Source organism: Pyxicephalus adspersus, chromosome 8 (genome assembly GCF_032062135.1).
Source record: "Pyxicephalus adspersus chromosome 8, UCB_Pads_2.0, whole genome shotgun sequence".
NCBI lineage: Eukaryota > Metazoa > Chordata > Amphibia > Anura > Pyxicephalidae > Pyxicephalus > Pyxicephalus adspersus.
The window spans coordinates 56,048,573-56,062,698 of record NC_092865.1 but is presented as its reverse complement, the minus strand read 5'-3'; the positions used below and the strand labels follow the sequence as shown (position 1 = coordinate 56,062,698).

Below are 14,126 nucleotides of genomic sequence, written 5' to 3'. Positions count from 1 at the left end.
GTGGATGGATAGTTGGAACGTCCTAAACCACACCAGAAACGAATAACATTAAATTCCAATATTGCAGCAAATAGGGCACTCCAGCTGCAAAGGATTTGTAATGGAGCTTCAACAACAGCTGATGTCTCTCACCGCCTGCTGCTATGCATAAGCTGCTGTTTTATGTTTCAGTTCCATTCTGTTTAGTTGTGGCTCAATATTGCTCTTATTATAAATACTACATTTATCTGTGCATTACCAAAATGTGCCAATCACTTTGTCCAACAGCAAAAAAAGAAAAAAACAAATCACAATACATTTGCATTGAGCAAACATTTTGGCCATCATCTAAATCATTTTTCATCTATGGCCAAAAAGGTGGAGGGGCAGGCAAAAATGTTCTGAAAAAAATGAAAATTACTCATTTTTACAAGAATCACTGCAGAACAAAGGTCACCATTGCATTATGTGATTAAATAACACCAGAAAACCTCCACCCAGTATTATCTGATACCTTTATACCTGGTATAAGCCATGCATGGGGTGGTAAAATGAGAACGTATATTGATATGTAGCTCCTCCGGGTGAAGGCGCTCGATCTGGAAACTATCATCACTGACAAACACAACTTTCATTGTGCTGCCTAACATCGCTATTCAAATTTATTATCTCCAAGTGTTAGCTCTGTGGGATAGGGTCATCTTCCCTTCCTATACCATTGTTGGTATATGTCACAGATATATAAAGGTTTATTTTCTGTTGTCCCCATGTATTGTGCAGCATTACATGTAGGTGCTTTTTAAATAAAATATTTTAAGTGGAATATGCATAAAAAGGTTTTGAAGCTGAAATTCATTTTAAAGGATACATGCTCTTTTTCACATTGTACACCCTTCTTCCCCCTTTCAATTGTCTGGAAGTGGATCTATATTAAAAAAATTAAACTGCAACTGCTGACCTGGTCTAAAAAGAAAATACAGTTTCCCTTGTTGGTGTTCTCAGGCTTTAATACTTTCTGAATCACTAACTGAGAATAAGGATGCAGCTCAGGTGTTCAACTTATTGTCATACAGTTATCTGTTACACTTGTTTCAGGTGTTTGACTGAATTTGCTGACATTAAAAGAACATTACATTCAGAGAACTGGCATTCTCTCATTATAGGTCTTCTTTAAGCTCAGTCACATCAAGCTGTGGGATGAACAGTAAGTATGCCTGTGTCCAACTTTAAGGATGTTAAAGCAGAAGTAGGGTTACCAGAATAAAAAGTCATCAAGTGGTAGAGGTAGTTGGGGGAAGACTCATGCAAAGTCTCTATTGCCAAAAAACTTCCCTAGGTCCTGGTGACTCTGTGCACACTGCGTGCAAAGCTGGATGCTAGAAACAATTTGACACCTGAGCCAGCCAATCACCAAAGAGGATTGCAGAGATGGTGGCTGTGGGGGATGCAGCAGTAACAGGATCCTGGTCTCATCTTCATAGGGTGCAAAAAAGGAAGTAGGTGAGTACCATAATTATCTGGTCGACTATGGCCAAAGCTCAACTCTATCAACAAGGTTCCATTTTCAATAGAACCCTGAACTCTAAAGGAATTGAGAGCCAGGAGGGTCCACTCCAAATTCGAGCATGGACATAAAGTTCCAGGACAGGGATATCTGTCATACAAGACTGAGCAATGAGGTTAAAGGGCTGCAAAGCTGTGTACTGCAGCCAAGTATACAAAAGCTAGTGGTGGTGGCATTCTGACAGATATGGCTGATAAATATTGAGGGGTGACCTATGCTAAGCCATGGTATTGACAGGCATCAGGAAGATACTAATTATCTGATCATGCAAACACTGAACAGTGTATGACCAACTTATCAAAAAATTTAGGCTGGAAATGATCACCTCTACAAAGAGAAAATTGGACCTTCAGTGTACTTAGGCAAATAGAGTAAACTATCACAATGTTCAGTGATTCCTGTTTTCAAATATATTTATTTTTTTCAATATTCTTTTATCACAATTGTGGTTTCAGCTTTCCACCACTTTGTAAGCTCCGACAGAAAATAAAAGACAATTTTGCGTGGATTTTTCATAAATAAGTTACCAAATCAACACTAAAATGACTGCTGTCCTTGGAAAGAAGAGTGCAAATTGACGCTAAAGGAAAATAAAATATAAAATAATAACTGTGCTTTTAATCGGCTTGGCCTATACATTTACAAGAGAACCATATATTCCTTTTCCAACAAAAAGATTATTTATGGTCAATAAAATATAAGCAATTAGTTTAACCAATCTTTAAAAGAAAGACTAAATTTAAATATTACACAAATAATTTAAATTAAAGAGCAACTTTCCTCTCCCCAAACCAAACTTCTTAATTTAAGGTGGTGTGGGATACCATCAGGGCTTCAATACTGGCTAATTAGGGCATAGTAAATGCTGAATTAGCATTTTCTCCTCCTTTATATTACAAAAGCCATTAGAGTGAAGCACAGAAAACATATCTTCTCCCTACTCGGAATATGTAGAGACAGACCAGTAAAAGAAGTAGCTCAGCTGCAGTCTGTGGGCACAGATTCTCCACCCATACCCATTTATTTTAGGCTCAATCCTATCCTTGCAAATGGGGTAGAATGATCCATAATAAATAGGGACAGGTAGGAATTCTGTCCCTGTGCATACCTTTGCTTCAAAGCTATCTCACATTGTCAAGGCTATTCCAGAAGTCTCTGAAAGCGAGGAAGGGTGTAACCGCTGACAAAAAAGACAACCTTGGTGTAGACTTAATCCCTCCTTCCCACCACTGCAATATATATCTGATTGGGGGGGGGGGTAGCTGCTCTCTAAGAAATGGCTACAGAGCAGACGGTCATTATAAACATGCGGAGGATAAAACTTTGCTAATGTACACTTTTTTTTACAAGGTAATTACATATTAAACATATTACCAGTTAAAACTGTTGTTTGTCAGCCTACTAAAGTGATTTTTTGTAACTGTTAAACTTCAGGTAAATCAGTTATTCCTTTGTTGTAAAAGTTCATCAATTTGAGTCTTGTACATAATTTTTACATCTTCTAAATCTAAACGCAGCTCCTCTGCCTCTTCCGCCTTTTCGCCGTACATCTGCAGTATGGTGTTGTATCTCTGGTCCAAGTCCTGAAACATTAGAAATAATAAATAATAATAATAAATAGACTGTTAGACAGTAAATATGTAGGAATGGAGTTTGGTTTGTCAGGAGCCGTTGTGCATAATTCACCAGTACATATGTAAAAGATGTTACATTTCCAATAAATCACAACTAAAACACAAAACAAAAATGTGGTATATTGCAGATTGCCAGTCCTGAATTTGGAGGCTGCATCATTTTTTTTTTCTTTCCTTTGATTTTGACAGAAAAATACTTTCCCACGGTGACAAGGCTTGTATTGTATTTATAGACCAGCAGAGTTTCCACCATAGGCTGCCCTTCTGGTCTGCACTACAAACACCTCCCTCTCTCAAACAAAGGGAGGCATTAAAGTTTACAAAAAAGTAGAAATAAAACTGCTCATCTCTAGTAAAGAATCTTCTAGGTCCATGTGTTTTCAGTGGCAGTGACTGACTTTCTACCTGGAAACGTTTTCTTGAAGATTGTTTGTTTTCAGATTACCTGCCTTTTAAACAGACCCCCTAAGATGAACTGTTACTTTCTGTACTTGGAGAAAACATAATTAGTTTTAAAGCTAACGAAAACTAATGAGCCACTACAGCTAAAGGAGTGGTGAGCTACAATGACTTAAAATGTGAAGGAAATCTCTATTGTGTGGAAAGAGACTGCAAAAAAAAAGTTTTCAGGATTACCTGTACTTGGAAGACCCCACCAACCGCTTTTTAATCAAAGCAGCATTTCAGGCTATTTTTTATTTATTAATGGAATAGCAATCATTGATTTCATTTCATAATTAAAAGAATACAGCACTTTCAACACTATAAATTGCTGCAAAATTTGAGCACAACTGGGAATTTTCATTAGGCTCTCTCAGTATTGTAGTTCCTGAGAAATACAGGAAACCAGCTTGTGATTTAACCTCATGTAGTAAATACACTGGTTTGATTTGATAACACTGGAGAATAAAAAAAAAAAGAAAAAACAGCTGTAGTGCACCAAAAGGTCTTCAAACTGCTGTTTCTATAAATGAATGTCAGGCATTCTGAAATGCCTACACCTTTCATTAACCACCTAAGCGACAAGCCCGACCTTGGTACGGGCTTCAAAAAGTTACAATTATCGATAACCCCGAACTTTTCTCACTGTATGAAAATACAGTGAGAAAAGTTCGGGTTTATCGATCACTTACCTGATGCCGCTGCGATCGTCCATCGGTCGTGTTCCAGCGTCGTCCTCCAGCGTCGGGTGTCCTCTCCGGGAAGAAGAAGCCGGCCGGCTTCTTCTTCTAAGCCGGCCGGCCAGTTTCTTCTAAGCCCGCCGGCCAGTTTCTTCTTCTAAACTAAACCGGCCGGCTTCTTCTCTCTCCGTGCGATGATCCAGCGTCGATCGCAAAAAAAAAAAATACTCACCTTCTCCCCGCAGCTCCTCCGGACACGTCTTCTCTCTTTTATCTTCATCCGGCGAGTGCAGTGACGATCACCGAAGTTTCCCGGTGACGTCGCTGCATGCGCCGGCGCGGGAGGGAGGCGGGCGGGAAATTCAAAATTTTGTATTGAGTTCCTTTGCATTGAACTCAATACAAAAAAGCTGTATTGAGTTCAATACAAAGAAATCCTTATATAATATATATATAATTGTATTATATATATATTATATAAGCTACTGTACATTACATTATACACTATTTTTTTTTTTAAACTTTTTTTTTTAAAGGTTTTTTTTATGTTTTATATGAAAAAAAATTATTATTAAATTTATAAAAAGTTTTTTTTTTTTACATGATTGTGTGTTTCAAGCATTTTTTATATTCATGATATCTACTAGAACCCTGTTCGGACAAATTTCTGTAAGTTACAGGTCTACAATTTAAAACCAAAAAATTCATTAAAACCTGTAACGCTTTTGGTACAGAAATCTAGACCTCAGGGTAACGCTCAGGTGGTTATTTGGATTTCAGTTATTATAATTATGAAGGCTCAGAATTATTTATGGATGTTTCCTAGAGAAGGCTGCATGCAAATATAGCGGTCTTGATTCATTAAAGCTCCCCAAGACTGGTGAAGCTAGACCATTCATCTTCTATTAGCTGTCACCGCAGCGATCCAGGGGCTGTGCTGCACCTTTTTTTTTTTTTTTTTTTTTTTTTTTTTAAATGAATTTTTTACTTTATATATATAAGGGTTGTCTACCTTGTTAAGTAAAGTTAAAAAGTTAAGTTTATCTTCGCCAGGGCTTGGAAAACTTTATTAAATCAGGCCCAGTCTGTTTAGAAACACCTACATTTCCAGTTTGACATCCACCCATTCAAAGTATTTTGATATTTGCATAAATCCTCCCAAGGGTCAGCTCGCTGCTTGAAACAAAAAGAACTAAAAGGTAGGATGCTGCGATGTTTTATCTTTATTTTGTAGAGAACCATATCAATATTATAAAGCAACAGCTAATGTGCAGAACAAGGTGGATTATTCTCATGTATTAGAACATTGGAGCTTTTAACATGTTACTCACAATCCAAGTCTACCTACCTTCATCTGAGCCCGTAGTTTGGGAATATCTTTCACTTTCTCTTCCAGCTCATCGTTCAGATTGTTCAGCCTAACAACTTCTTCAGCAAGTATGGAGCGGGTTTTCTCCAAGTTCCCGATTTCAAGCTTTAAAGTGAAAAACAACAGTAAGGCTTTGCAGGTCACAGCAAGTCACGCTGATACTAATATATAACCTAGATGCTTTCAAGTGCAAAAATTTGAGGCTAGGCAGATGTCCCAACATCTCATTATTATTTAAATTGTATGCCTTTAGGTTCTATAAAAAAAAAAAAAAACACGGGAAATCCAGATGTAGGAAAAGGGACATCTTTGTTATGGCCTGAACACTTTCCACAAAGTCTTTTGACTGAAGCAGGAGATTCCAGGGAAATTTGGAGTTTTGAAGTCCAGGAAGCAAAGCCAAATACACATTTTGGGATTTAAAGACAGCAAAGGCACTGTGTTGTTAGCCCAAACAGGAAGTTAGGAGAACACTGAATTCCTAGCAGATCAACATTTAAATTCTGTAGTTATAAAAGAAAAATGTTGAAAAATTTAAGTGTATTTGGGAAATGATTTGAATTTTTAGTTTTGTTTTTGTAATTTTACTCTGACATATACTAAGCATACACAAGCTTTAAACATACATTAGTTTATTGATTTTTGTTTTTCATTTTCTGGGTGCAGGCCTGAACGATCTGTTACCTGAAGCTGGGTGATCTCCCCCTCTCTCAGTTTTAGCTGAGACTGTAGGTTTTCAATGACACTGGAGCCGGCACCCATCCGTACAGCATCATAGAGGTTTGTACCACTGATAGACATGGTCATAGATCCATATAGGTGGTCATGGGACTCATCCTGGGTTTATGCATAAAAAGAAAAATGTGAAAAAAAGAACACATCTGCACATAATAGGCAATGAAAAAAATATAGATAATTGTCCAAAATGTACATAAAGAAAAACTCAAGTTGTGCATGAAGCAAACACTTTATGAGGAAAAATAAAATTATTATGCCTTAGACATGTAGATGTACAAGTACTTGACCCAGATGTACTGTACAGTCCAACAGGCACCAATGTTAGATCCAGTGCCCTCTGTAATTGAATCTCAGTAACAGGACTTGACAAACACAGCCCATTGTGTGTTCCTTTGCAATACAAGTCTGAATGAGGACACTTGTGCTTAGAGGTATAAGTGTTATTCAACTCTGCCAGCACAGAGCACGAAGAAGCATTTTCTTTAAGAGAAAAGTTATTATAAGCATTCCCAAGTAAAATTCACAATTCATAACATGTAGAAGTACATGACTATAAGTAGAAAAAAGGTAAAACTTTAAATCAGAACAAATTACAAAGATAAAAAAAAACATGATTAAGCTCTGCTTACCTGGGCCAAAAGAGATGTCTGCAAACCGGTCAGATCTGCCCCGCTAACTGAGCTGGATCTGGACAGCGTTGGAGTGGAAGTGCCAGGTTCTGATGAAGGTAATCCATAGGACTTACGTTCCTAAAGAAAAAAAAAAAATATTTTGAAAGGGGAAATTTTTTTTTTCTTTTTGTCTTTAGTAGTTTAAGCGTGGCACAGTCCACAGAATCATAACAGCCATGCATTATTTTTTTTTTTTTTCAGAAAAAGGGCATCACAATTTTCTGAAGATAAAGACGTTTGCTTAGAGTAGTGTTTCTTGACCTTTTTAACATGAGGGAACCCCTGCTATAATAACTATATCCACAGCTCACAGTACATTAGTGAGGTTGTCCCTCAGAATGCCCCCAGAAGAATGCCTTACATTGCTGATCAGTGGCAGAGCTACCACCCTTACAGCTAGCCAAAAAGAGCATAGGTATCTGTTAAACTGACCTGAGAGTTACAAACTGCCCAAAAAAAATAAAAAATAAAACATATGACCATTACCTTCTCTTTCACAGCTTCCTGAGCTAGCAAGACTTTTTTCTTCTCCTGCTCTACCCTCATTTTCTCCATCTCCAACTGGCTGGTCAACAGATTCTAAAGAAATTCAAACATTTTATTATGAGATAGATGATAGGAAAGAAACACATGATAAAGAGAAAACTACATAACCAGTTATGTTCTAACCTTTTCTTTTCTGGCATCTTCAACCACTTTTGTGTACTCCATCTTTATATTTTCCAGCTCAACCTGGTTTCTGTAGGTGAGAGGGTGAGATATTATGGGAATTCTTGCAGTCTTTATAGAGGTTTATGGTATGCAAGTGTTGACCAAAAGAAAAAAATATTTAGTGTATAGAGTAGCTGTGTGAAACATTTCTACATGCTATGACTGCCATCTAGTGTTTGATATATATATTGTTTGACATACAACAATGTATTCATGCAAAGCAATAGACACGGGGAATACTTTGTTCACTCTTAAAAAAACTACTAAGCCTTCAAACTACACCAAATGGACAAAAAACAGGACTTTATTGAAAAGGAAAAAAATAGAAGACATAGTTTAAGCAGAAGGCGGTTTGCTTGCTTCTGCAAAAAAAAAAACAATGCCTAACATTTTGTCTCTAGTGTACACATGCATAAGTAGTGTATCTACTTTCCCAGCACACTGCATTGATATATACAATTCTAGAATGCAGGAGTTACATCATGGTGGTCAATTACCAAAAAGTACCAAAAAGGAGCAGCAAATACCTAGAGGTCATGTATATTCACTGATATGCACTTGTTTGCATAGGAAACCATTAATCATTGTCTACATACTGCTCATTGCAGACACTTGTGCAAGCTTTAACTGTAGCTTGCACTGAAATGAAATATGTATCATTCCTCACTGGCTCCTGTTTTGCAGCTGCACTATTACCATTTTTTTTTAAAGAAACATTTGACAGAGAACACCAATTATTGCACAATGGTCTGTCTACATACCTGCTGTGCTCGTCCTCCATCTTTGAAAGCCTGGATTTTTCCACTTCTAGCTGAGCCTGGAAGCGGCTCTTTTCCTGTCGGAGAAGACTGTTCTGAGACTCCATTGCCGATATTTGCATCTTTATGGACAGGAGCTCCTCAGTGGATGCCCTTTCCTTCTCCACTGCTGATGCCAACCAAGTTTGGGATTCAGCTATAGCAAAGAAAAATGTAATAAGGAGTCAAAGAATAAAGAAACCGGGTATTATGTAAAATAATCCAGCAATAAAGAATTTTCACACCTTTACTACATGTGGGAGCTTTTTGTAATAGAGACCTTCAATATAAGAACAAATTTTAATGACTGGGTAACTGGTTTTGTATCTATCCCTGTGTAATGTTCTGCAGGCAGCCTGTTGTGAAAGGATCTGCAGAACAAATATGATGTCATCACTATTTTACAAGGTAACATCTAAGTCTACAGAGGGATCTGGTGCACACAAAGTGGATTTATGGCTATTGAGGTACATATTTAAGGTCCAGCATTACAAAATGTAACTTCATATGCAGAAGGGAACCCATCTGTAAAATATTCCGCCTCATCCTAATAAGTATAGCAGGATGCGAGAAGATTTTTTTATACTAGTGACAGTGCCGCCTTACAAATAAAAATTAAAGATGTAGAGAGAAAGAAATTGTTTACATATTTCATATCTATGTAAACTACAGTTCACCTGTTGTAATTCTGCAATTTCTTGTCGCAGATAATCTTCCTTCCTTGCAGCCTGTTGCTCTGCTCTTTGAAGAGCAATTCTCAGGTCTGCTACCTGATAACAAACAGATAAATTAGATTTTTGGCAAAAAGACAACAAAGAAAGAATAAATAAAAACTAGAAATTGGATGCAAAGTTGCTAATATGTTCAGAGAAAGACAAATATAAGCTTTGTCTTTCCAGCTACTGGGGAACTACAAATTCTAACACTTTACAGGGGCATATAGTTCCAAAAAAGTTGGGGAACCCCAACTGGCTCATAAATTTTTCTAACATATGAGGTTGTTCTATTTTATTTGATATTCTAAGCCAGATAATTTATCTTGTACATATTTTCAAAAGAAGGCCTACACATCATGTGAAAGAATCTGCTGTGCACAAAAGGATACCTGTACACAATGGTCCATTGCAAAGCCTCTCACAACATAACCCTCTGATTATGGTTGCAATGAGAATATCATACTTCTATTATACAACTGTAGACAGCCCTGGCTAACCAAGCTTATTAGCTTTGGCCTGATGGCTGTTTTTCTTCTGAAATAAGCAAAGGCAGGAGTCACACTCTCATTTGTTCTCCATTGTTCTCCCCAGTCCCTTTAAGCTGTTTTGGGTGGTTACTGATAAGTTGGGTCACAATACCAGGGCTGCAATTTCTTTCCACCCAGGTTAAAATTTCTGGGTTGAACACTGTTCTCCTCTAGACCTAATCCTACACACAGAAGATCTAAGCATGCAAGTTTATAAAGAGATGTTTCACAGAAAAGTTCTTTGAAGAATTCTGGTTACACCTGCAAATCCAACTGCCATTTAATGTCTATTGGTAACTAAACCCCTTCTCTTTAACAACCTCTACAATAAAGAGTTTGTGATGGAAAACCTCCCATATGGAGGTTACTTTAATAAATATGCTGAAATAGAACTAGCACCAGCAATTGTGTAAGATACAGTTACTAGGAGCTAATCAGCGTGTTTGTCCATTATGAGATCACTAAAATATTTTAGGGCCTTGTCAAACTGGGGATTTGCTGCTGGTAAAAACTTTATCAAGTTATCAATCACTTTGACAAACACAGCAAAGAATGAAACCGCTTGCATGTGTCATTTTCTTGCCACCTGGGTAAGCAAGGTGATGCTCTCACATTTCTTGGAAGAGAGAGAGAAAACTGACTGCAAAAGCTGGACAACAATGAATGTGTTTCTCTTGTATTTTTTAATAATCCTGTCTCTTGCAAACTATAGCTAGCAACAGATTCACCGCCTGTTGCTGCTGGACTGCCATATAAAGAGGGAGACATTCTGACAGAAGCAACACAGGCCAAATCTGGCTATGAAAGTGGAAGTCAATCAATAAAATAGAATGTTTAGCTTGTGAAAGCGAAAAAATGCTAATTTGTGATAATTAAAACTGATAATAAAAAGTGGGTATTTAATAAAAAACAATCCAGGAAATAAAAGCAGCATATGGTTTAAACATTTTTATGTAGCCAAATTGGCCTGGACAAACACCTAGGCATAGATGACTCCTGGTCATGAAAAGTACAAGTGTGTGTATGCTGAGACTTTTTAATGTGAACATCCCTCTCTGGGGAAAATAATAATGGATAGTATAAATAATTTAAAAGCTTGTAGAGAGAAATGAAGAATGATGGGAAATAATTATTTCCAGGAAAGAATAAAGATGAATAACAAGATGATGAGATTACTCGCCTGCATTGCCAATGCCTCCTGCTGTTTCTGTGACTCCTCCTTGGCTTTCTCTAGTGCCATACAAATTTCTTCTTTTGCTTTGATCTCGCAGCTTAATGCCACTTCTTGAGCCTCGCTGGCTTTTGTTGCGTTGGCCCGGTGTAACTCTGCAAGCTCCCTGTAACAGTGAAAAGAGACACACATGAAGGGTTCCTAGGTTCACCAGGAAAATCCCGTCTGTATGTAGATGGAAAAAATCTGTCACAGAATCTCAGCAGCGCTATGCTCGGTGACCTGACTGCATCCATTTATGACCAATACAAAAATATAATAGAAATATCCCAGGCCATGTACTCAACAAACGCCAACATTCCAGAGAAAGATAAAGTAATTTCATGAAGTTGCACTCTTGGTTTATTTATTATTTCTAAATGAAAAGTATATCTAGAGCAAATTTTATCCTCTTAGGAGCTAAAGTAGGAAACTCTTGTTTCAGTGACAACTTTTGTACTACCATTGTAGATTTCCTATTGTGTTTTGCCCCAATGACAATGACCAACAGGACAGACAAACAAGGACTACTCCTTGTGGGAACACTGACGGTCAAAATCTATAACTCTATCCCAAACTAAAATTAAAGGTTTTTGAGCTCAGACAGGCACTTTATAAGTATTTGGACATGTGTACCACCACATCTATATTAGTTGGTTGGATATCCCATTCTGAAACTGTGCATTAAAACAGAGACCTAATTTCCTCACTTCTGCAAAGGCTTGTTACAAGATTTTGGAGCCTGTGCTAAAGCGGACCTGTCACTACAATTTTTACTTTATATGAAACGGTAGATGACACTCCTATATAAAGTAAAAAAATTGAAAAAAAAGGTGCTGATCTCACACATACCCAGCGAGATTGCCCTTTTGTTTTACATTTGCAGCTGCATTCATTACTCAAACTTACACCTGAACAAGAGCGGAAGTAAAGGTAAGTGGGATTTTTAAAAGTTCTACTTTAAGGAAATTGTACCCATTAAGCAAAAAAAGCATTTTTCAAGTAAGCACCAATGCTGGATAGGGAGATCCAGCTTTATTTATCCCAGTGGGAATCAGTAGGGCTGCGATCAAGTCTCTGTGATGGTGCATACATGTAGGCAGGGGCCTTCCCAATCTGGAAATAGTATCCCTTACTGGAAAACATCTGGATCTTTACAAAAAAACTCACATATACTGGATGGGTATCTACATACTTTTTGGCCATATAATGAACATAAAAAAATAAAAAAAAAATTGAAGAGCTTGTAAAGACATAAATACCATGAACAGCCACCAGGGCATATGGAAGAGTTGGATCTCCTTAGCAGGGTTATAGGAAGCAATAATAAGCTTGTTATCTTACTTGTATGAACTGTCCAAAGCAGCCTGAAGGCTGCGGTTCTTCTCTTGAACTTCTTCCAGATCGGCCTGCAGTCTTCCTACATCCTTCTCCTGCCTTTCCACCACGCCGTTTAACTTCCTGATGTTCTCCCGATGCTGCTTTTCCAGCTCTTCCTTACCATCCAAAGTCTGCAAGACAAATACTTCTTACTGCCTAATACAGGTAACTACAGCCAAGCGGTAAACTAAAATTTACAAAGGGAAAAAAATAAAAAAAAATAAAAAAAATAAAAAAAAAAGTGAAACGATTACATAAAGACATACATAAAAAATCTCTTTAGACCTAATGGCTAATACTAGCATGTTTTATATCTGTTGTAACTCATGTCCTTGACAAAATGTCCAGAATACCAAATATGATTTTGTTTTTACATTTTCTGAGACACAGCAAGAATTCTGCATCTGCTGTGCCACAATTATGGAGCAGTACATCTCTACTGAATATATTTTTTATTTCTGTCTGTCTTATGGTCACCCTATTTACTTGCAGGGGTGATAATATTAATACTTTATACTGTTATTAATTTGTAATTATATAGTGCCAACACATTACACAGCGCTTTACAAAGTCCATAGTCACATCACTAACTGTCCCCCAAAGGAGCTCACAGTGCAATGCTCTACCATAGTCATATGTCATCATTACCACAATCTAAGGCCAATTTTGAGCGTAAACCAATTAACCTAACTGCATGTTTTTGGTATGTGGGAAAAAACCCACAAAGGGAGAACATACAAACTCCTTGCAGATGGTTTCCTGGTTGAGATTCGTACCTTGCAAAAGCAAGAATTCCAGCCACTGAACCCAAACCTTACCTGCTTTAGGTGCTGAAGGTCATCCTCCAGCTCCCGAATATTCTTTGTCTGTTTTGTAATTGTGTGCTCGTGCTCCTTTTCCTTCGATCGCAGCTTTTTAATGATATTGGAATTGTGCAGCTGTTGTTTAGAAAGCTTCTCCCCTGTCACAGCAGGACATGTTTAGTTTGTTAGGGATAAAAGAACAATCAGTTTTTGCTGCTAACTGATGTATGACTGCTGACATTTACAAGTGTACAATATGCTAAATCCAGGCCTGGCTGTTTGCTTTTAACAATAACAGAGCTGGTGAAGTTGCATTGTACTGAAGAGTCTGGGAAGGAAAGAAATGCCGACTGCTGAAAAGAATGATTACAAATGTACATACTGCAGCCACATAATTATACAATATGAGAAATAATCTCTAAAAGGGATCCTGTCCCCAAACCATTCATTTAAAAACAAATTTTCTATAGGATTATATGTGTACCTATTAAGTTTTAGCATGTTATCTACCTGTACAGATCAACTAGCCCTAAGACTGCTACAGGGAACAGTCATCGTCTATGACCTCAGCAGCCCCAGCAGACTCATCAGTGTCACTCTAGTGATGTGGTATACACATTTACATGGTGTGCTAATGGGATGACTAAAGAAGGTGTGCTAGCACGGATGGCAATTAGACACTCCCAGAAAATAAAAGCACTATGAGGTCAAGGAAGTACCGTATTTTTCGGACCATAAGACGCTCCGGACTATAAGACGCACCAGGTTTTCCGCACAAGGGAAAACAAGAAAAACAAAATTTGATTTGATTTCCCCTGAGATCCAGCGTGCGGCACTTGTGCCCGCCCACGAAGGCGGCGCCGATCGGCATTCATCAAATCAATCGGCGCCGCCTTCGTGGGCGGG

At 37.7% G+C, this 14,126-nt stretch overlaps 1 protein-coding gene across 1 annotated transcript in view; it reads right to left on the bottom strand.

The window, feature by feature from the left end:
- Nucleotides 1-1,938: 1,938 nt before the first annotated feature.
- The window catches only part of TMF1 (TATA element modulatory factor 1), a gene marked incomplete in the record, with an annotated part of 22,279 nt that continues 10,091 nt past the window's right edge, over nucleotides 1,939-14,126 (bottom strand). The window contains 11 exon segments of the mRNA XM_072421212.1: nucleotides 1,939-3,126; nucleotides 5,647-5,772; nucleotides 6,352-6,504; nucleotides 7,035-7,154; nucleotides 7,563-7,655; nucleotides 7,746-7,815; nucleotides 8,549-8,741; nucleotides 9,189-9,354; nucleotides 11,008-11,164; nucleotides 12,382-12,548; nucleotides 13,236-13,378. Of these exon segments, the coding sequence (XP_072277313.1) occupies nucleotides 2,983-3,126; nucleotides 5,647-5,772; nucleotides 6,352-6,504; nucleotides 7,035-7,154; nucleotides 7,563-7,655; nucleotides 7,746-7,815; nucleotides 8,549-8,741; nucleotides 9,189-9,354; nucleotides 11,008-11,164; nucleotides 12,382-12,548; nucleotides 13,236-13,378 (1,532 nt within the window).